Source organism: Notolabrus celidotus, chromosome 11, assembly GCF_009762535.1.
Source record: "Notolabrus celidotus isolate fNotCel1 chromosome 11, fNotCel1.pri, whole genome shotgun sequence".
Taxonomy (NCBI): Eukaryota; Metazoa; Chordata; class Actinopteri; order Labriformes; family Labridae; genus Notolabrus; species Notolabrus celidotus.
In genome coordinates, this window is record NC_048282.1 from 17416309 (window position 1) to 17440451 (window position 24143).

At 39.9% G+C, this 24143-nt stretch overlaps 1 protein-coding gene across 2 annotated transcripts; it reads left to right on the forward strand.

The window, feature by feature from the left end:
* Positions 1-373: 373 nt before the first annotated feature.
* On the forward strand, positions 374-24143 carry kcnc4 (potassium voltage-gated channel, Shaw-related subfamily, member 4). Of its 2 annotated transcripts, XR_004632905.1 has the most exons (5): positions 374-1630; positions 16558-17485; positions 18259-18435; positions 18715-18789; positions 22097-24139. XR_004632905.1 is itself a non-coding variant. In XM_034695126.1 (4 exons), the coding sequence occupies exons 1-4, from the start codon at positions 1013-1015 to the stop codon at positions 22162-22164; spliced, it is 1791 nt and encodes a 596-aa protein (XP_034551017.1). In that variant the 5' UTR covers positions 395-1012; the 3' UTR covers positions 22165-24143. The 2 variants fall into 2 exon arrangements, 1 of the variants encoding a protein (XP_034551017.1); XM_034695126.1 differs by lacking the exon at positions 18715-18789 and having other exon boundaries at positions 395-1630; positions 22097-24143.

Consider the following 24143-nt stretch of genomic DNA (forward strand, 5'->3'; position numbering starts at 1 on the left):
AATTGACATATCCTATACAACTTACATCCTACACCATACCATTGGCAGTGCAACATTTGCACAGTGGATCAGAGCAGTGCCTTTTGGCTATTGGTCCTCTTTATTGCTCATAAATTAAAGATTTATTTAATTCAAACAAACGTCATCTGACAGGTAAACATTTCCCCCATGATGACACATACTGAATTATATAACAGTCTACCAAAAAAGTATATTGACAGCTGATGAAATATCTGAGTTATTTCTCTTATCTCTCTTATTCTCACCCTCTCTCACACAGAAACACACACTTCATCAACCCATCTCTCTGTGTGATTAGAGGGAGTGGTTCAATATTGCGCCGACCTCCAAGCAACCAAAGGGTTAAACCGCCGAGCCTGTTGCTGAACGCACCATCCAACCGTGCTGTGTCGCTAAGGGAGGATAGGCTACTTGTGGAGAAGGAACAGATCTCCAGCTGGAAAACAAGCCCACATCTGTCTGCATGGCACGAGAGCTGAGTAGCTTCGGCAACCAGGTCTCGAGGGATATCTGATTACATGCAAGAGCGGATTTTTTTATCAGGTGTCATCTTGTTGTGCGAGGAAGGGAAAAGTTGTCAGGAATAGTTGTGCGCTTTTGCGTTGCTGAATCTGGGTGTCAATGAAAAATTGTGAGGGGTGACACGTGAATGTTGCCTCCAGTTGAGCGCGTGTCTTATTAGTCAGTATCTATCTTTTAAATCAGCCTTGTGTTCATGATCGGGAAATCAGTGCAACATCTGGAAGCATCTTCAAGTCCCCCTGTCAAACATTTAAAACAAAGACTGTCTTTTTCTTTGCGGCACCAGGCCGAGTTCTGTAACAGGTGGTTTTTATTGCGCGTCTCATTTTGGACTATTTGGTATTTATTTTTTGTTAAATGAGACATGCACGTCATTATACGGACTTGGGTGTGAAATGACGGCGCACTTTTCGTTGATTTTCTGATTTTTGTTCGAGTGGACACCAGTTGGTAAGGTCCCTGCTTCTCAATGATAAGCTCGGTGTGTGTTTCGTCTTACCGAGGGCGCAAGTCAGGCAACAAACCTCCGTCGAAAACATGTCTGAAGGAGGAGATGATCAGAGGAGAGGACTCGGAGAAAATTATCATCAATGTGGGTGGAACTCGACATGAAACCTACAAGAGTACCCTGAGGACCCTGCCAGGGACGCGCCTGGCATGGCTGGCAGATCCAGAACCCCAAGTCAGCTCGGACTCGGAAACCCCTGCGCCCCCGAGTTCCTCCGAGTTCTTCTTCGACAGACACCCAGGCATCTTCGCCTATGTGCTGAATTACTACCGGACCGGGAAGCTGCACTGCCCGGCAGATGTCTGTGGGCCCCTCTTTGAGGATGAGCTGGCGTATTGGGGTATTGATGAGACTGACGTGGAGCCATGCTGCTGGATGACCTACAGGCAACACCGGGACGCAGAGGAGGCCCTGGATATATTTGAACCGCCAGAGCCGGATGACACAGACGACGAGAGAGAGATGCCGAGGAGGTTCGGTATCGAGGACTGTCCGGACAGGTCGAGAAACTGCTGCCAAGGTTGGCAGCCCAAGATGTGGGCCTTGTTTGACGACCCTTACTCGTCAAAAGCTGCCAGAGTGAGTCCTTTGTGTGTGTTCTTTCATTTGAGTGGTTATTGCACAGTGAGACCATAGAAGTTGTTTCCTGTAAAGGGGGCATGAGAGCTCATGCTCTCCTGATCAACAGGTGTCCCTCTATCTTTAGCCAATCAGATTGCACCAGCATAGATAACCATGTGCACATTTGTTTCAACTTTTCATAGCTATTCTATGGTGGCCCTGAAGGACAAAACAAATTTACAAAAGATGGAACAGCAACACAAAGTTGGAGACAAATTTACATTTTGAAAAACATCTCTTAAAACAAAATTACATCAGCGAAACACTTTTACCAAGGCCAAAACAAATTTACATTTAAGGAAACAAATTTACAAAAGATGAAACACCAACACAAAGTTGGAGACAATTTTACAAATGATGAAACACTTCTACCGTTAAGTCTGACTCCGTTTATCCTTAGGTTATGTGGTCTGAGACTGTTTTATCTGAATTCTGACACATGATGAAGGTTTTGTGGAGATATGATGGAGCTTTTCCGGAGACATGATGCTTTTTCATCTGAGGACTGACACCTCTTTCTGAGACCCGAGGATGTCCTAATATGTAAACCATGTTGCTCAGTTTAGTTTCTCTCCATCCAAACAAACTAAATGACCCCTCACTCGATCACTTACGGATCGGTACATTCCCTTTCCGTAAAAATGAAATGTGAATTTGTTTCAGTCATTTTCAAAATTGTCTCCACCTTTGTAAAAGTGTTTAATCTTTTGTAAATTTGTTTTCTTAAATGTACATTTGGTTTGGCCTTGGTAAAAGTGTTTCGCTGATGTAATTTTATTTTAAAAAATGTTTTCCAAAATGTAAATTTGTCTCCAACTTTGTAAAAGTGTTTCATCTTTTGTAAATTTGTTTTGTCCTTCAGGGCCTCCGTACTATTCCCCTCAGGAATGATTACAACTTGCCAGATGTTTCAATCAATGAACTTAAATTCACCAGGACAGTTCACCTATAGTGCTAATACTCACTGAGCAGTCCTTTGTACAAATAAATCAACACACAACACTTTAACATTGATCATATAAAGTTAAAGTAACAGTATGGTTTTCATGTGTGTAAGAATCTACAAACCAAACAACTTCTCTCAGACAATGCTGCTGGTGATGACACTTTTCACTCACTTCACGTCTTAAGCTGCACTTTTCCATACTGCTAATGCTAACCATGCAAGTGTGAGAATGACTTAATTCAGACATTCAGTTCTCAAGCTGGATTTCTTGGAGTTTCAAATGATCCCTCAAAGTTTTTCTTGGTTGAACTAAAGTTTTCTTCTTGCATCAAGGGTTTTTAGAACATGTTTTCCTTCTGGCCACAGTTGGTATTTCCAGTCTTTTCCATTGACTGTGTTTCCAGCAACAGACACTCACCCACACAACATCAAGTGCTTATTGAAGATGGGAACATCCTTTTAAAATAAAGCATAGTGAACATCCTTTCTGGAACGATCATGTTTAAACAACAGTTTAGAGGAAGCTCATACTCCCACATTCATTTTGTTGATTTGTTTTGGCTGATTACCATTTGAAAAAGATAGTGGCTGTCTTTTTGTTGTTAGTGCATCAGCTTGGGAAGACCCTTTCCTATTTCAGCACAGTAACCTTTTGAGTAAAGCCAGATCGTTGACCTCAACCCCGTCCAACTCCTGAAATGCAGACTGAGACACAGACCTTGTTGATTATTGTTAGATGACATTTTGATTTAATGGCCCCTCAGTTTGGTCAGTTTTTCTCAAAACAATTAAAGCTGCAATTTTAAAAAAACATAATTTTGGTAGAAAGTGTTTGTCAATCACGTGTGTTGATTGTCTCGTCAACTACATAAGCTTTATTTCTCCATTGTTTTATGTCCTAATAACTGTCAGCGTAAAAAGTGGAATAATAGGAAGTGAAGTCATTTTTCATATATTTTTTTTGTTTTTTACAGAAATGTACAGTAATTGGTCATTAACAGTCACCTATAGATTCAAGGTTAGATAAACACACATTTATTCCACAGAAATAACTAGATGTCCAGTAATTGGGGTTTTGGGTTTGCAGAGCTTTACTAAGAAGTGCAGTCCAACTCTGTCACAGATAAGAAGCCTTTGAGCACAAATAACTAGGCTTGGGCATTTACCACAGCCTCACAATATGAGTATTACGGTAAACAGGCCATGATACCTTAACTATTTTGATACACATTGATTTTTGATCGTGAAACTGTCCTACACAGAATTTACTACAATAACTGTTCATTAATCTTTCATATTCACTTCAAATTCAGCCCCTGAGAGATTCTGAATGAAATGAATATATTCTGTTTGAATAAATTCCATTATGGTGCAAATCAAATATTGTTTTATCATAAGCAAAACTAGCCTATTATGTTGTCTCCATTAATTGCTGTTTTTTGATGCAGCAATAATATTGTGGTTTCACTTGAATTTTATATTAATTTCTATTTGCTGCAAGAATGTCCTATGACTTTGCCAACCAACCAACCAAAAACTAACATGCTTTTTTCTGAGCCCTTTGAGAAGTTGAGGGAAATTTTGAGTTGAACACTTTAGTCAATGTTTGTCTGGACAGCACACACTGGCTCTGTGAAGCAGGTCTGTTGCTAGTGGCTGAATGGAGTTTTGTCATGTGTAGTAGGTTTGTCATGTTGCTGCAGCTTTTACTTTGTTTTTGCATAGCTTGTATATTGCATGACTCAAGTTTGACTCCAGACCTGCTGCATCATGTGGCTTCTACTGTCACAAATGGGCTTTATTTTGCTCTGCACAACAGGTGGTTTGTCTTTTGAAACTGCCATCACAGCATTTGCCACTGTATCATTCTGTATCATGTGCATTGATGCTGCATTGGCAAGGAATAGGTGACAATCATCAGAGCCAGCCTCAAGCGGACACTTGTGAAACTGCAGTTGTTGTTTTTTACACTTCCGCATTGGCTTCAATTCTCGCGGCCGGAGGCTGCCACTTGGTGACAATATATTGCTGTATTAATTTTTAAGGACAGCCCTATAATGAATCATATTTCCATACCAGATTCTTAGTCAGTTCAGATTGAATCATGTTGATAAAATATGTTTCAGTCCATGAATTTGTTTTTAGAAACCATGGAGAATAATTTATTCAGGTCCCGGATAATTCAGTTATACTTCCAAGATAACCTAATGTTTCTGTTAGTCATGTAAAAAGTCAACTTTATGTGCTCTCTAAAATGTATGGTTTGAAATTGTATCAAAATGCTGGGAATAGAGAAAATGCTGTTTCATAGCAGAAACACTAAAGTGTTCCCACACATCCTGTTCAAGGTTCGCACTCAGAGGTCCTTAAAACACGAGTGTTTGAAAAGCAGCTGGAGAGTACAGCTATCTACAGAAACACATAGTGTATATTGAACAGGTTTATTTCGGTTAAAGTCTCTAATCTCGATGGTCTTCAGTGGTCTCTTGCTCCGTTAAAAAGTACTTAAGATTTATAACAATACAACTTCTTCCCAAAATGTTCTGTCTCATTTAATCATGACAGACGGAACAGGATACCCTTCTGTTGGGTCTATCAATGAAATATATATTACTGAGTTGTATGAATTAAAATCTCATACTACTTCCACAGAGGATATCAGCAAGCATTTGGAAGAATCCTGCACCTAATGGCTTAGCAACAAAGGCAGCAGAGTGCTGCAGTGAAGTACACGTTGAATGTGAGTATCAAGTGTCACTATGGCTGGATTGTCAGGCAAAGAGCCAGGAGCTTTCATCAGACAAAAAAGAAAAATACATTTAGTCCAGAGAGAAAGAGGCTGGTGCTCTCTCTAATTTCTGTTTGTTAATTTGAATAGTCTATTCAGAGACTCTCACAGAAGTAGTGAGTGCTCCTATTGCATGCTAGTCACACTCAAATATGTTTATTTTAGCTTCTGGTGCAGGTGGCGTTAGCCGGCTGTCACTGAGTCACAGCTGCTGATGCTCTGGTGCCATCTGAAGATGACCGCACCAGTTTTTCATGTCTCTCACCACTGAAGATTTGTAAATAATCATCTAGGATTTGAAAAGTTCCATGAGAAATTGCCAAGTGGATTTCTTTGGCAGTATATCTTAATAAATGAGTGCAGATTCATATTGACCCATCCATAATGTTCTTTGTTCATTTCCCGTCCGACTGATTCATGTTCCTATGTTTGCTCTGTGTTTGTTCTGTGAGGCTGCAGAGTGCTTATTGAAGGGGTCACGTTACCTTTATGGCCTTTTTATTTCAAAGAGCTTCTCAGCTCAGCTCAGGTAATGTGATTCCTGAAAGCCGGTGGGAAGTCAATTTGCCCATCGTTTAAGCCACATCCTCCCTGCTATTAACCCAGGCTGGAGCTACGGCTTTGTGAAAGGCAGTATCTGAAATGTGTGAGGTCCCCACACTGATGATGGCACCATTTGAAATGTAAAATCATGTACTTGGAAATGTTTAAATCAGCAAAACTTTCAGAAGAATATTTTCTAATTTTAAGTAGTGATCTTGATACTGATCACAACTCTCAGATCAGAGCCGATCTGGGCATTTTTGAATTGATCTGGAATTGGCAACAGTCCAACAGCTACTTGCAGTATATGCAGTACAGTCATTTCCTGAGGCCGTAGTAGTAGTAGAGATACATTCAATACTTCCAATTTGATATGCGCAAAGGGCAGATGATCTGCAACATCCCTTGTATTCTTCATCAGGAGATTAGGTGCAAATGCAGAAATGATGCATCTTGAAAAACACATGCAGAGGACCAAAGCAAATGCAACAGCAGAAACACACTGCACTGACACCAAACACACTCCAATTCACAAATGATGCAAAGCTACAGACAGATGTATAAAGCTGTGTCACCCGGCGCCCCAGAGGCCTGGAGCACTTCTGTTGTCAAACCTCAATTTCGAGCATTGATGCCGGTGTTCTATGTTTTAGTGCGCTTTTGGCTTCATTTGTGTATTTGGAGCATGTTTGGTGTCCATGCAGTTATTTCGGCTTTTGTAGCAGTTTTTTTTAATTTGCAGTGTTTTTGCTGTGGCTTCTTTTAAAGCACATGCAAAAGTTCAAAGCAAATGCATAATTTCTGCATTTCTTGGCCACCATAGATATGACATCTAAAAATTAAACATGCAACAGAATTCACGAAAGCAACAGAGGAAGGACTGCTGAAACAAAGCAGTGGTGTCGGGACTTCAATATGTCCTCAAGAGAGCAAAAGGGCCAAAAAGATTACAGAGAAGGTGGTTTTATTTATTTCTGAACAGCCAGCTCTCTCTGGTAGAGAATGCACGTTTTTGTCCTCATTTGGATCCATGGTAGGTCCTGCTGGCTTGACACAGTCATTATTATTTTATGCCAAAAACAATGCATGTCCATTTCAACAAATCAAGTGCATTGTGAGAAAGAAAACTGTCGTTATATTGGGTAGATAACTCCTGTGCCTTTGATTTGAAATGAAATATTGTCAGTGAAATTGAACGGATGACTCTCAGCTTTAGTTTGACAGCGTTCTATAATGTCATTTTTAATGCCTGAAATTGCTGCTGCAGGGTAGGTGTCATAAGAGGTGATTACAGCATGTTATAGAAATAGACTTTTTAGAATGAGTAATACGTTTGCCTGAGAAAGCAGGATGAGATTTTCTGTGTCAGAAAACACTTCTTACTCATGTGGACAAGATCAGCAAAGAGAGTAGAGGTGCTACTTTGTCCACAGGGGGTGCCAAAATCAACACAAACCAGAAGTTCCTCATAGGAGCCTAACCATCTAATGTAGCCATGCATCTTCCCTCTGTCAGGGGCTTTATTCATTGAGACTGCTCTTCACAAAGTCAAACATGTTTTGATTGATTGTGGTTGGATGAGTGTCGTTGCCAATCAAAAACATGCTGTTTGTCTTTTAATCTTTCTGGGTTTTCTGCCTGTGTAGGATCACTTATCTGCCACATATTTCAGTATACAACTTATACACTTCGGATAAAAATGGCTGTGATTTCTCATTTTTGATTGCACCGCACCATGCAATAAGGACCCACTACCTTTAAAAATGTTTTGCTTATATTTGAGTGAGTTTTTCCCCTTTCAGCCAAACAGCTGAGGTGGAATGCTCAAACAAAAAAAAATCAACAAATGAATCATTTTCTACCACAATGCAGAAAAAACAATACAATAATACAATCATCACTGTGGTAATGTTCTGTGAATTGTTATCAGTGGTAAGCAATTAAAAGGGCATTTGATCCCACATAGAAATTAAAAAAAAAATCAATAAGCCTTGAAACCGAGGGATCGCATGATGTGGGAAAGTTGATATGTGACTGATATTATCTGGTGTAAACACCCCATCACCAATTCATTTGGCCATATAAAATGCTTCTGAGCTTTGATTGCTGCAAATTGACTTCTAAACTTTTTGGCTGATTGACATATTACGATAAGTTTTAATAATGGAATACATTTTTTTCAGGTGTTGTCTACATTTGCAAGTATTAACTGATATTAATACATTAATTACATATTAATAATTGTTTGGGAAATGGTGACCTAAACCATTTTCTTCAATGAATCAATTGTATTCAAAACAGTGTCAACACATCTTCATCAACACCTCAATTTAGCACCAAGTACAGGGATGATGATAAAGAAAGCAATAAATATTGATTTTAAAAATATTACAAAGGTCAATACCTTCAAATAATGTGCTCTGCTGGTTGCTGAAAATGAAACCTATTCTCACACCTCATTTGTCTGGATGTGACACCCAACTGATAAATAATAAAAGAGTCTTATGAGCAGAACCTCATGTTCCTCTTGGCACATGTTTCACAGCGCTGACACCTTTCTCTGCTGCGGTGTTCATGAAACACAGGGTTTGATTTTTCACACATGAGCAGAGCAGCAGAGACTCGTTAAGGAAAATTTCATAAGAGTGAGTTCTATGTGAAGGAGGGATCTAATCCTATGTGATTATGCTGCTTGTTTATTCTGCTCAGTTTCCAAGCTGTTTGCTGAAAATAGATCAGCAGCCTTACTTTGAGATCAGTGAATGCATCACAATGTCTGCACAGAGTTGCAGCCTTTTATATGGCTGATATTAAAAAGTAACTAAATAATCACACATTTATAAAATAAATCATCCTGCTCCAAAATAAATCAAAAAGCACATATCAGTGTGTGAGCTGGACATAACCGATATACTTAATTAAAGGGAGATGTTAATTATTAGTATTAATTATCATGAAGAAAAGTGAAATCTTTGAGTGGGTATGCACCTTAAAGGAAATGCCATGCACACAATAACATCAAGGAGAATAATGAAACAAAATGCACATGCAAATAAAAAGTAAATATATGCAAACATGGGAACAGAAGCCACATGTGTCACATGCAAACCCTGGCACTGCAATAGCAGTCAATGCCTTTATAAGAACTAATTTACAGTTTAGATTAGGTAAATTAATACTCCTCTTTTGAAATTTAAATCAAGACTAAAACAGTTCAACAATATTAAAACACTACAGCATTTCAGTAAAATCTCTAATAAAAAAAGTCAGTTAGATACATGCTTATTAAATAAGACTTCTCTGTCAACAAGCACAGACAAAACCATGGAAAGCAGCAGTGCTGTTGACTATACTTAAAATATAATTTGGACCCACTTCACTGAAAGTCACCTGATCAGATTATGGCTTTCAGAAAGTATTCATGTTAGTCTGTGGCCACTGCTGAAAAAACGTTAAAAAGTGGTTTAAAAAACCAAACGCTTTTTACTGTTTGACCTCCGGTCTAAAAATATGAGCCCAATGCGGAAGTGTTAAAAACTGCAGTTCATCGAGGATCCGCTTGAGGCTGGCTCCAGAAGTACCGGAAACCACATACACACCAATTCAAAAAAGCCGATCTTTACGAGTCTTCCAATGAGAGGCGGGAACACTGTAGCTGTTGGCTCAAAGCCCGTCCTTTATGTCACAATCGTCGACAGCAGCAATATGGCTGCCGCTGACGACTGGCTTCAAAACAGCGCTTCAGAAACAGATGGGTGACGTCACAGATACTACATCCATATTTTATACAGTCCAGGGTTTGTAGACTTTGATTCAATGACTGTTGAGACCAAATTTCACAACAGAATCTGCTGTAGCTCTCAAAGACCTAGACAGCCGGTGGCGGCTACTTGTTCTTAAATGTTTGATAACTTTTGAATCACTAATCTTATCAACAAGCTTTCAAAACTCAGTTACAGTGGATATTCTCAGCTTTCCATTGATACCACATCTCTTATTCAGCATATTCAAAATGAATTCACGAGAGTCTGGCACCCCCAAAATGGTCTAGGTCATTAAGGGTTAAGACTCATCACATATTTACATTGACTTTGCAACTTGTATGTACAATGGCTCAAATGATTGTGTTGCAGTGCATCAGAGTCACCTGTAAAAGCATTTGGAAGATGTAAAGTGGATTTAATCCGGCAACTAGCTAATCCTGTAAAAGAGTAAAAGAGGTTTTTGGAATGTGGCTGATTTAATGTGATTTAAACTTTTGAAAAAAGTAGTTTGTTTGACAAAGGAGAGTTCGCAGCAGTGGAGGTGACAAATCCATGCTCATTACTGCAGGAAGTTACTTGCAGGACGTGATTCGGTTAATTTGATTTTTCTTGGTCTTCCTTCAAGCTGCAGCAGTGCCTGGCCAAGTGGTGTTTTTGGATGAAGCAGTTCATTGATGGATGATGAAGTTCGAGAGGAGCTGAAAATAGTTCCCTGTTGTACAGTTTGATACCACAGAATGGATAATCTTCCTCGTTTTTTGCCTAGTTCCATTAAATATAAAAAAGTTATAATTAATTTCTTCTCTGCAGACGCTCAGGAGAAGCTCGGCTGACAGGCTGAGGAGTGGACATTAATCCTCCTCCGTCCTCAGGTGGATGAATCAGAGCGACATGAAGTCTTGGAAAACATTGGAAGGGACTGCTCATATTGGTTTTGCTGCCCCTGACTGCTTAGACAACCTGTTGTTGTTGTTCTTGCGTGTTAGTAACACCGGCTTATGATGAACAGCTGGAGGTGATGACGGCTGTGATGGGACTCCCCAGCTGCTGCTTGCTGATACACACACTGCTGCCTGTCGTGTCTCGCTTCATCTCGCTCTGATTTTCCCAGCTGAGACAGGGCGCCGCTCCCTTGGGGGGTTCTTTGCTCTGTCTGCTCACTGACACCTGGCACTGACACCTGATGACCTTGGATTTATGTCTTTTTGGCACCACAGTTTGCATTACATGTCCTTAAGGGCCATGCTTCTATATAGTCTTCCGTTGATGTCTCTTGTTATTATAGTGTATATCTTAAGTATTATAATTCGTACAAATAATCAATTGTTGTTCTCCTAGCTATTGAGGCGACATCTTAATGGTTTTGGTTCAGTCTCATTGCTCTCATAGCAATGTTTTGTAACCGGTTTCCCCGAACAATTAACATATAAGCTTTGCATGTCGCCAGAGAACATTGTGAAATATTTGGAGGTTGGTGGGGACCAAAAACAGAGCTCAAACTATCAATGTCATCACAATATGAGCATGCCAAATCAAGAAAGACTGCTTGGAACAAATTAAATAAGAATCAAGGTGCAACAATTATTTTGTCAGTAGCTCTAAAATACAAAACATTTTAGAAAACTAAACTGTTTTAATTTATTTATATCCCCAAGTGCCTTTAGGGAGATATTCACTTTTTCCTTTCTTTCTTCAAGTGTTGCAAAATGAGTTAGATATCAACTGATGTGACAGGTCAGATTCAACAGATGCATAGGTTTGTAGCAAGAGGCAGACCCTGGTCTAAAAATATGAGTCCAATGCAGTTCATTGAGGATCCGCTTGAGGCTGGCTCCGGAAGTACCGAAAACCCCACACACACCAATTCAGAAAAGACGATCTTTACAGCAGAAATAAACATGTTTACAGCCTGGTACAAAAGATAAGTGTAGTCTGGATAGCTCATTTCTCGATTGGCTTGCATTGTACGGGGGGTACGTTTTTTTATAACGCGGCAATTTCGAAGATATTGAGATTACAAGTCTTTCAATGAGCGGCACAGATGACTTGATTGGCAGGCGGGAACACTGTAGCTGTTGGCTAGGAGGCTCAAAGCCCGCCTCTTTACGTCACAATCGCTCGACAGCAGCAATATGGCTGCCGCCGCCGATTGGCCTCAAAACAGCGCTTCAGAAACAGATGGGTGACGTCATGAATACTACGTCCATATTTTATACAGTCTATGGTTAGTAGTCAGTAATCAGCAAATACCCCCCATGGACAGAGCTTTGAAACGTCAGAAAAAAATGTTGGATTGATATTTAAACTTCAGTATAAGTGTATTGCATGACATGTCTTCAACACAAAGTGAACAATGTTTAAGCACATTGCAGCATATAATGCATACCTACTTGACAGAGAATTATTATTAGACTTAGTAGACTTAGACATATATAGACATAATCACAATTCCAAATAAATGCTATTTTTACTTTGAGCCTTCCTAATGTGTAAGTAAACATCTGTTCAGGTTCACTTTAACAACTTTATGAGGTGATCCTTTGTCACTGATGTCTCTACAGCTTGTTTCTGATGACCCCAGTTGGACCAATGACCAGCTGCTGCAGGTTTAACAGAAAGTAACAGTGACATCGTATAACTGATGTTGTGCTTGAAGTAGTCGACATCCTCGTAATGATAATTGTGTAACATCAGCAGCCTTCAGTGACAAACACAGAATCACTCTGTGGTGGAAGAAAGATCTCCTGGGGATTTCTCCAACGCTGTGACTGTGTTTAAAGTTTCCACTGCTGAGCTGCTAACAAGACGTTGTGATATGTCTTTGTGTCAGACCTTAAATATACAACAGAGACTAATTGAAATGCTCTAGGATGTATTGAACAAAACAGAGACTGGCAGACATGGACACAAATAAAAAGGAAACAAACTGAGAGGCAAACACTTTGAAATACTTTACTGACATACTCACACAGATGTCATGAAATTGTTTGTCTTTCAAGCAAATTGTATTGTATGTGCCAGGACCTCCTGCAGCATCCGTGCAGAGGTGCGCCTGATGTTGAACTTAGCTCTGTTTAGTTCTTGGATAAACCGTTTGCTGTTCGAGTAAACTGAACACTGTCAGGCCCTGTTGGACTCCTCAAGAGGGATCTCAAGTTTTTATTCTGTTGCTGGCTTGTCGTCATACCTGCATAGCTTGTTGTAGGGACGTTTTTGTGTGAAAAGCCAGATCGGTAGGAGAAGCAAATTAGTTTGTTTTTTCACTGATTAATTATTCATTACAAGTGTAAACTATGCCCGTGTAATTTTGGAAAGCATGACTTATGTGAAACACACTCCTAGTCCTTGGCATAACAAAATATTTCATCCTTTACACGTCATGGTCTGTTTAATTGGCTGTTGAATTAGGTCACAGGGAAATGTATTATGTATTATTAAACATATGAGATTATGCTCAAAAGAAGACCAAATGTATGTATTTTTAAATAATACCATGTGTGTTATGTTCCATGATCAATGTAATACATTCTTACAGCAACCTCAGAGACATGCAAGAGCAAAGATTGCACTGTCTCCATGTCTCCGCTGGCTTCTTAAGTTTTCCATACTGAATACTCACTGTGTCTTAGCCTTGTAAGAAACACACAAACACTCAGACTAACACACATTTTAGACAGCCTGGGAGCTGATGGGAGAAACCTGTCCATCAGGGGATCTCTGAGCTCCTCATGGGGTAGAGTTAGAGCTTCATGGCCCTCCCTTCTCCTCCTGAGGCTCAGTCCGGGTTCTCTGCTGGGATCAGAGCCGTGAGCGCCTCAGAGCTCTGCAGGGGAAGAGATGCAGAACGTTGTCATGGTAGAAAGCTGCTCATCACCAGGGTGTACATAACAGAAAAGACCAAACATGTATTTCACTGTACATGTGTTTGTGCGCAGTATCTGCTGCTTGTTTGTTCCACATTGAATTAGTGTCCCTATTGGCCGTTAAATGCTTTATTTGTTTCTCCCAATCAGGGACCCAAACACTGTAAAACCGAGTGATATGTGAAAGGCCTGGGGGGAGAAAACGGTGAAATGCATGCAGACACAGGTACATATTTATCCAGCTGCAAGATTAGAAAGGTTAGAGAGGCATTATGATTTGTTCAGGCTTAAATAGACAAAGACCGATCAAGTATCAGCAAGCACACAATGTTCACACAAACGCAGACAACAGGCATTGTGCTGGATCAAATGAATGCCATTTAAGGTACATCCCATGAATCATAAAAGGAGTTTAACTCAGCCGCCATTTTGCTCGGGGTGGTATCTAGAAGGCGCTTTTTAAAATCTGCATTGTATTATAAATTGTTGTAGTAAAGGGAACTCTGACACGAAACAGGTCTAACCACCTGGTAAAGACTTCAGGACTCCCTCTCGTGGTTGGATTCTGGTCAGAAAAGGCAAAGCTTGTTTTAACCAAAAACCTCCTTTTTCAGACAAAAAAAAAATTCACAAGGCTGCTTTTTTCTCATGACTCATTTGAAACCCGACTCACACAGTAGCACTTGTGTGTTTTAATAAGTCAGTCCTGTAGTGTTACCACCCTGTGAGTGCTCCCTGCTGCTTGTGGCTGGCAGTACACATGATAATGGAATCACGTTTTCCTCACAGCATGACTCTGTCTGTGTGCTCATGGAAGTAATTGGTTTGAAAATGGTCAATTTTCTCAAAGAGCATTCGCTTGGCTCTCCTGTTGATTTGGTGCTTTTCCAAAAAGAAAAAAAAAAGTGCATTTACTAATATCCCTACTACATCAACCATTGGATTAAATTATCTGAAAGAATATGACTTGAAGAGCAAAATATTGGGGACTATTTATTTTCTTTTTCATTATGAACTGGAGCCCAGTTATACCAAAATAATGACACTCATTATTATGCAGGTTTTCACACTCGCATCTTCCTTCAAAAACCGAGGAAACCCATAGACTGTGTAATTCATGGACACAGGCTGTTTTTGAAACGGCCTGCTACATACTACCTAAGGATGTAGTACATACTGGATTTGGACTTAGTATGTAGTGTGACTGTTCTGCTCGATCTGTTATGCAGTGCGCTGGGCCAGACGCCACTGGATTTCCGGTTTGGAAAAGTGGAAGTAAACAACGACCAATAGAGAAACTGCTGCTTTAGCATCACTTATGATTTAAAAAGTTAAGAAGGGGTTTATATGTGATTTAATATTTTTCACTGCACATAGAAAGTGAGTGCTCCCTTCAAAAAAGAAGAAAAAGAAAAAGCAGAACGAGCGCTGTGCATTGTGGGTAACAGTATGGGAGGGAGACTGGTCCAATGCATACTGTGAAATTTTCCTGGATCAGTAGACATCCGGGGACTTTTGGCATACTGCAGATTTTGCTCTTTTTCACATACTACATACTACATACTGAATTTTTGCCCAAATCAGTACATATTGCTAGTATAGTCGGCAGTTCCAAAAACAGCCATAGTCTCTGTGACGTCATCCATTTGTTTCTAAAGCAGTTTTGAAGCTGTATTGGGAATGCTTACTCAACCCAACTTTCAGTCAACCTAGCAAGAGGCAAGGAGGCAGAGTTGAGGTGGGCCTTTAGTCTCCTCGCTAACAGCCACACTGTGTCCGCCAGTCAGTCAAGTCAGCCGTACCCTTGATTATGCTTAACACTTCATTTTATTATGGAAAAAAAAACGCTCTGTTCAGTGTATGCAAAGAGAGAATTAAGCTATTCAGACCAAAATGTTTTGAAGCAGGCTTTTAAACATGTTTATGTTGGCTGTAAAGATTGACTCGTTTGAATGGATGTGTATGTGGCTTCAGTGCCTCTTCGTTCAGGCCCCAGTGGGAACTCATGGAACTACAGTTTTCAGCATTTCTGAATCGGCTTCATTTCTCAAGACAGGAGGTTGCCACTTTGGGTAAGAGTTATGCATTAGGCAAAATTAGGGGCATGACTTATTTTACTGACAGGTGGGAGCATTGTAGCTGTTTGAAATACTGGTGGCTAAGCTATAACCTCAACTCAACCTCTTTGCTTTGTCAGCCTAATAGCATGTTTTAACCTTTGTGTGCAAAATCATCAACTTGAATCACATTCTGCCTACAATCAAATTGTTTCTCTCAAACATAAAGTCACTCAATTTTTACCAGCTTTGCTTGTTGCTAAAGTTATATTCAGGTGTTTTACTTTTGCCCCTTACCTGCTTAAATTTTAACAAAATACTAATAATGATGCTGGTGATGGCTAAAGGTTTGCCAAAAAGGAACCAGGCCACCTATTTTATTTTTGTAATAAGCATTAGGTGCATTGATATTGGTTCACATCCTCCATGTAGTTAGAGAAATCAGGGTTTTTTTCGTCCTCGGAAAAAGCTTTGAGCTTATACATGCAAAACTTACCTTACAGGCAAAGATCCTCCACAACAAAAAAAATACAATTTTCCTTGATGTTTTCAGAGTATGTGTTGTATTAGATTTCTATGCTGCTCATATAAGTGTCCTGATATGACTATGTTCATATACTAAATCATTGCTTACTGTCAATCATCTGACACTCACTGCCTCTGCTAGAAAATTATCTGTCAAAAGATGCTTCACAGATTTGATTGGCACATCCATGTCTTTTTATTGATAATACTAGAGTGTGTTAGAGTAAAAAGAAGTATTATTGTATAATTACATGGCATGGATTAAAAACTGTTTTCTGAAGGCACAGGTTTTGATTAACGCTCCTGATCAAAACTAGTTTGATGACAGATAATTTGTGGCTTATTGATTTGTGAGAAGACATGAAATTGTGCTGATTGTATTTTTCCTGTCTCATTCAGGGAGTGGCATTAGCCTCTCTGCTTTTCATCCTGGTGTCCATCACCACCTTCTGCCTGGAGACGCATGAAGCCTTCAATGAAGTGAGGAACCAGACAAAGCGAGTGGTTGTGGGTAATGTTTCCCGCGTAGAGGAGAGGTCTGAGATGGTGACCAAGCCTATCCTCATCCTGGTGGAGGGCATCTGTGTGGTTTGGTTCACCTTTGAATTCCTGGTGCGGATCATCTGCTGCCCAGACAAGGTGTTCTTCATCAAGAACACGCTCAACATCATAGACTTTGTGGCCATTCTGCCATTTTATCTGGAGATGGGCCTGAGCAGCCTGCCATCCAAAGCAGCCAGCGATGTGCTGGGCTTCCTGCGTGTGGTGCGATTTGTTAGGATCCTCAGGATCTTTAAGCTGACGAGGCACTTTGTTGGACTGCGTGTGCTTGGCCACACGCTGAGGGCCAGTGCCAATGAGTTTCTCCTCCTCGTCATCTTCTTGGCACTTGGTGTTCTCATCTTCGCCACCATGATCTACTACGCCGAGCGAATCGGAGCCACGCCTAGTGACCCCAACCCCACACACTTCAGGAACATCCCCATCAGCTTCTGGTGGGCCGTGGTCACCATGACAACGCTAGGATACGGAGACATGTACCCACAGACGTGGCCAGGTATGATGGTGGGGGCACTGTGTGCGCTGGCTGGGGTGTTGACCATCGCCATGCCGGTCCCTGTGATCGTCAATAATTTCGGGATGTACTACTCTCTGGCCATGGCCAGACAGAAGCTCCCAAAAAAGAAAAAGAAGCACAACCCCAACCCTGACGCCCCGACAGACTCTGCATCATTTGGGAAGTCGGAAACAAATTCGCACAGAGACAGCACTCAGAGCGACACGTGTCCGCTGGCTGCAGAGGAGAGCGTCAGCAGGAACCGCTCAGGTCAGGCTGCAAAGCATAATTTAAGGGTCAATTCATCTCAAATGTAGAAAAACGAGTTAGCTTATCTTTTGTGGTACAGAAATCATGCATACAATTAATATAACACAATAACATTAGTAGGATAATATTTAATATCACATAACATTACAATTTTAAAAAATTTGCTTAATTTAACCCTTATAAGTTGTGATAAAATTTTTTCTTTTACTTCAGATAATAGGAGATTGATTAGGGTACAGTGCTCAAAAAAATATGCTTTTATTTACACACCAATCACTCATACTGGAAGCTATATTCTCACACTCTTTACTGAAAAAAAAAGGAATCCAAGTATTTTTTTATTTTGCAAGTATAACCAAAACTGTCTGCATGTATGCATACCACATGAGGTTTGCAAGACTTTGTTTTTGTAAATGACCTCTTCCCCAAGGTCCCATTTACCATTCTGTTTTTGTCTGGAAATGTTAAATTGCTTAACCAATTTTTCTGATTGATGTCAGATGATGGACTGGTCTTGGGTCTGACTGCAACAGAAACAGCCGCTGTATTTTTATGCTTCCTGATGCTTTTTGCCTGACAGATGAAGCTGGCTTAGTCACAAAGACTGAAACATATGGAGATCAAATAACTCCATATAACATCTCTGATTGAATTTCTCCACAGAAAAATAACAGATTTCATGCCATATACCTTTCCTCTTGTCTGGGTCCTCAGGGTAGTCTCAGTAAAAGCTTTGGCATTTATGTTGCAACGTGTTTTTGTCTTCTTGTCAGACTCCAAACAGAACGGAGATGCTAATGTGGCCCTTTCAGAGGAAGAGGGCTGCAGCCTGACCCAGCCGCTATCCCCCAATGAAAAGTGGACTATGCGGTGCTCTCGAGGGCGAGACAAGACGAAGAAAGAGGCCACCTGCTTCCTCTTAACCTCTGGAGACCCCAGCGTCCATACGGGTAAGTTACATACAGAAAATCAGCACTGTTGAATATGAGTGTTGTATCTTAGCTGAAAAATGTTCCTTACTGCACAGCTGATCTAATCACTTTTTGATTATTATTAAATGTAGCTCCGTAGGTATATTTTTCATTTTCTCCTGTGTTGTTGCTTTATTAGTCATGACAGGCACAGTTTGTGCAAGTATTTCCTGTAAGTAAGCACAATTGTACTAAAACGATGGACTGATATTGAAATCCTTTCTCATGTCTATTAACCATATATGATTTCATTGCCAGGACGCAATTAGCCAAGCCGTCAGAAACGGCAGTTCGGAAAGCAGTCAGAAACAGCTTGCCTGGCTCTGTCTATAGGTAAAAACAAAATCACCCCATGAGAATCTTTGAAGTTCATAAAGGGTGTTGTTAACATGTTAAATCCAGTGAATATGTTGCTTTATATTTTTCTTCACCAGTAAATGTTAAAAACTTGATTAGTATGACTTCAGGGTTGTGAAAATAGATCTACGATCTACGGTTAGCAACATGGTTTAATGTTGTTATCGTGGCTCTCTGGCTGTCTGGTATAATTCTGTCATTAGTTTGGACAGGTACAAATTTGTATACATATATGTGTGCTAATGTGTGCCTAGGACACATTTTTGTTGTAATACAGCCAATTGTGGTTAAAATATTGCAATAAAGTTTGTATAATGTAACTATTAGGCAATGTAGTATTGATAAAAAACGTTTTAAAAAGTTTAATTAATTTTAAAAACATGCTAGCTGCTCTCTTAAACTGTCAGCTAAGTGCTAACAGCTAGTAAGCTATCATACTCACAGTGACAACATGTTTTGGTTTTGCAGGCCTAATTTTGACATCTTATTTGTGTGTGCATTATCTTATTTGACTGTGGTTGCATGATCACATTTGCTTATAAACCACAAAACACAGAGTGCATTGTGATGATGGGAGTGTAATTTGTTTTGAAATATTTGGACAAATTAATCATGTTGACTGGTTATGGGACTACGTCAACAAGTAGATGATGGTTAAAGTCAGAGAGGCTTGTCCTCTAAGAAACATGGAAGTCAGGACAATGTTGAATGCAAGTCAGTGCAATTTTGGTTCAAATGAATCATTTTAAACCAAATGATGCTGATGAAAAAATGCCACTAAATTCATTTTAGCTATGCCTCCAGCAGCCATCTGGGTTATTTTTTTTAAATGTCTTGAGACGCAGAAAGGTTCGAGTGTAGGGATGTGAGATACATACTGTGTAGAGAAAATGTTTGCTTATGTGGTCAAACTGCTGCAGCTGGAAAGAGACACCAGGTTTTAATTAGAAAGTCAAACATGTAGTCGGCAAAGTGCTTACAATGGTTTGTTTGTTACTGTGAAAAATACAACATGAGCTATCAACACATAGGTATGAGAAGCAGCAAATATTGATTTTGTTATCTCTTTTTGAGTTAGCTATAGGCTTCCATTCTTGAACTTCTACCATCTCTCTCACAGCCTCCAACCTACTTAAGGCACATTTTACTGATTGTTCGCAGGGGAGATCAAAAGGAAATCAATGGAGGAGCTTTGTGGTATTAATTGCATCATCTATCTGTCTGTGGAAGCTTTCCTTCAATTATTTTCTTCTCACAGCACTATTAGGTTAGGGTTAGCTGTAACACAATATACCAGACAACACTGACTATACCAAGAATAACTGTTTCAAGACACACCCCCAATAGTCTGTTATTTTGACTCTTTGAAAGAGCTTTCTGAGACAGGTGACCATGGTCAAAATAGAGACAATCCTCTTAATTATTTTAATTTACATCCACTGTTATCTCCCTCTGCTTGGACGCCTGCTGCTTCTCACATCTGAACTTCCCAAAGTCTCCTTGTGAGGAGGTCTCTAAATTTGGCAATCACAGGTTCATTCCTGACATCCTGAGCTTGCATCCCACCAACTCCACATCCTGATTCTCATCTACTGTATGTGCAAACAGTGAAACAACACCGAAGGTGTTTTCCTGCAAAACTGCACTTTTCTGAGATGTTAGGTTTTTTTGCCACTGGAGCTCATTAGCACATCACAGTCTATTAGAGTATTCATCCCACCTTTTTGACAGGCCATTACCAGAAATGGTGTTCGAACATATTTCCTGAAAGCGTCATCCATCTATGAACGAGTGTTTTCAGACTGGTGTGGGTTAATTGCATGTTGTCACATGCAGATGATGAAAAGAACACATGCAACCTCAGTAAAATCAGTCAGACAGCTGAGAAAACATGTTTTCACATGTTTGTGGACACACAGTGACGCTCAGGGGAAGAAACTATAAGATATCCCCAGTCTAATTTCACAGCAATTTCCCTCATAATATGCTAAATTATGTGGTCAGTTCATGAACCACAGAGCGAGATTTCTCCTGATCCTAAACACAAAATCAACGGGGAGCTGAGCAAAACCAGAACACCTCAAAATCTTTGGGAGAGAGGAGGGGGTAATTCAATCATGAGCACTGTGTCTGGTGAGTTTGTAGATAATGACATCCCAGTCTATTACAGAGGAATATCACACATACACAACACATTGTAGAGCGCATTACCTGCAAAAAAGGCTGCCACTGGACCTTCCCTGTTTCCTAATAGGGTTTAAACTGTTGTTGGGAAGTTAAATCTTTAAAAGTCTGCTTTTTTTCTCAAACATGCAAAAAGCAGCAATTTTTATTTGATTAGCTAGAGACAGATTAGCCCTCCATGGTTCTGCTCTTGCCCACAGGGAAAAACAGGTTAATTCCAGGCTTACAGGATATAGGCTGGGGATCATATTTCACCATAGGGCTACTGTAGAAGACAGAGAAAAGGAGGGATTCATACAGCAGGTCTAAAGACGCTCAGATGGTAATCAGTGACAGGAAATGGTCCCGACCCCCCATGGTCCTGAAGTGATTAAGGTCGTCATGGGCAGTCTGTAACAGCATTCACTGTCACAAATTACACTTAGGAAGGCATTGTGTCCAGGTTAAGAGTGCATTTTCTCAGCGATGTGACAGCCACACTTGAACACTTTGCTACACCATTATGCACTCATCGTGAAGAAGTTAGCAGCTGCTGTCTATGGATGCAGGGGGGTGGAAATACAGACAGGCAGAGAAAAGGCATCTATACTCACATGAGCCTCTGGTTCCCAAGTGACTCCTCTGACACTAATAGGTTTCCATTAACAACATGGGCGGTCTGGACAAAAGCCTCCTGATGTTTAGATCTGCATGATATCTGTCAGCGGGGTACAGCTAAAACACTTTCTGATTAAAAAAGTTAAGAACATGAATTCACATGATCTCTGATTTTATCTATTTATTATCTTGCAAGAAAGCTGTGTCCTAAAAAAGGATTTGGCTGCATTTTGTATGATAGCTAACTGAATATATTAAGATTTTCAAGAATTGTTTTCTGCGAATCACAAATAAAAATGTACCTTAGGGCTCAATTAAATTATAGTGGATATATTTTACTTGTTATAGCATGTTACAAAATGTTACTTGATGATTTGTGCTTCCAAAATAACCCTGAATTGAATGAATCTGTAACACGTTTACTTCCAGAAGAGGGTCACCTTTGAACCTGCTTTATTCTATCTATTTCATGGTAATCTTGTCCTTCTGTGTATCCTCACAGAGAGCTGTAAAGACATCCTTGCTGCCACTGGGAACTACGCTCAGCCAGAGGTCACCACTCTGACCTGATGCTGATTGGCTGTGAAAAGGAGAAAGAGCATGAACTGTCCATGGAGTAGATGATGTGCAGGGCTTCAACTCTGATCCCTGCTATCTTGAACTTTATTGAACTGCAGACTCAGACTGGATTATTTTTTATTTTTGACAATATTTTGTTTATGTCGTCTGCCAAAGCCCTGTGGTACAGAGTCAGTTACAACGCAGATCTACCATATTAACAGTCATCTAGGAGTTACATTTGCATGTATTGCATGGACCAGCATTCTATGAACAACATAAAGACTGGCTCCAAATTAGACTTTTGATTTAGCAACATAACATTGCTTATCTTGAAAGTCCTGGAATCGTATGGATTACTTTTGTTTTCCAGCTAACACAACCCCACTTAAACACATACTGTCTGCCAAAGTTGGAAAATGAAACTGCTCGTTTTCATATTTCAGACTCCCCTTTTTAAAATATATATGCAGTATATTTTCAAGAAGGAAAGGGTAATGCAATAGTGCCATGCTCCAGTCAGGACGGAGTAAAATTTACACCAGAGTCTTTCAGTCCTTGGAGGGATTATTGATCACCATCGATCAAGTTTGATTAAACTACAACCAAACAGTCCTCATAAGCTGCTTTGGGGTTGTCATCCCTAAACAAAACAAAACCATTTTAGTGCCAGATTAACTTTTGCTTTAGTTATTTAAGTTGCAAATATTTAATGTCTAAGAGGAAGATTAATAATTGGAAAATATAGTTTTCAGTCATTTTAAATGATCTAGCAGCCTTTTAGCTAATTAGATACTGCGTTGGCGTAATTTTCTTTCTATTCTTGGAGTAATATACATAAACAGTTTGAGCTCCTGTTGGAACTGAAAAGAAAACACCCCTAACTTTCTTTGCTTTATTGTCTTCTAGCCATAGGCGCTATTTTCAAGTAAGAACACTAAGACATTTGTGAATATTGGTTTGTGTAGTCACTGTAACTGTGAACTAGGATTAGATGAAAACTTGAAATCATAATTACCTGCTCTCTGCTTTCTAACACTGATCACAGGGACAACATGCAGATTGTCTATCCAGGCAGGACATGGTATGAATGGTGCTCAGGCTACACATTGTTTGTAAATCCTTGTACAAAAAGAGTTTTAACAAAAGCAGAGACAAATCAATGCAGCAGTATTGTTTTGTTACATTAGCTGTATACAACTGATGCATCACTGCTGGTTGAGTCCGGACCAAATGTACGCTCTATTAGATTACGTGGTAGATTTTCAGTACTATTGTTAGTAAAAAATACATCCAGTACACTGCCATTAGATCCACTTGTGCCTCATGTTGAGTAATGGAGCTTAAACGTGTGCAGTAATGTCATTAGATTTATTCCTTAACACTTCGGGTGGCGTGGGATCTGTAGGAAACTGTGTTTCCACGTGGAGAGAAGCAGTGGGAGTGTGGTTTCTTTCACATGTGATTATAATATATCCTCCTGGTCTACCATAGTGGCCTTATGTTTAATAAACAAAGGGAAAGCTCATTTCATCTGTATTAGACTGCAGCTCTGTCTCTACGCTGACCCTGCGGTTATGTAATTATGTATAAGCACAGATGTACGTATGTAGCACAGTAGGATTATCTTGATTGTATTTACATAAACTATTTTCTTCTGTATATGACATGTTATGCATCATGAAATATCTGTTATCAATGATGAAGGATTATTATTTTGATATTTTACCTATTACCCTTATTCTCTGTTTTCACTGTTGCATATATGAATGTGATGGAGATGCAAACAGCACATCAGATTCATATCTCCTCATTATGGATTGTATAGGCGACTGTGATGGATTTCAATGCAGTCCAACTGTCATATGTTGTGTGTGTGTGTGTGTGTGTGTGTGTGTGTGGGGGGGGGGGTGATGTATCATATAGGCATGTGTTTCTATGAAGAAACAGAAATAAAATCTATTCCCCCCTCTGGTGTTGACGATACAATC

Excerpts from the sequence above, each read along its gene's own strand:
- kcnc4 (XM_034695126.1), top strand. The coding sequence starts at position 1,013 with ATGATAAGCTCGGTGTGTGTTTCGTCTTACCGAGGGCGCAAGTCAGGC. Across the intron at positions 17,486-18,258 it reads CGTCAGCAGGAACCGCTCAG|ACTCCAAACAGAACGGAGAT; the intron begins GTCAGGCTGCAA and ends TCTTCTTGTCAG. Across the intron at positions 18,436-22,096 it reads AGACCCCAGCGTCCATACGG|AGAGCTGTAAAGACATCCTT; the intron begins GTAAGTTACATA and ends GTATCCTCACAG.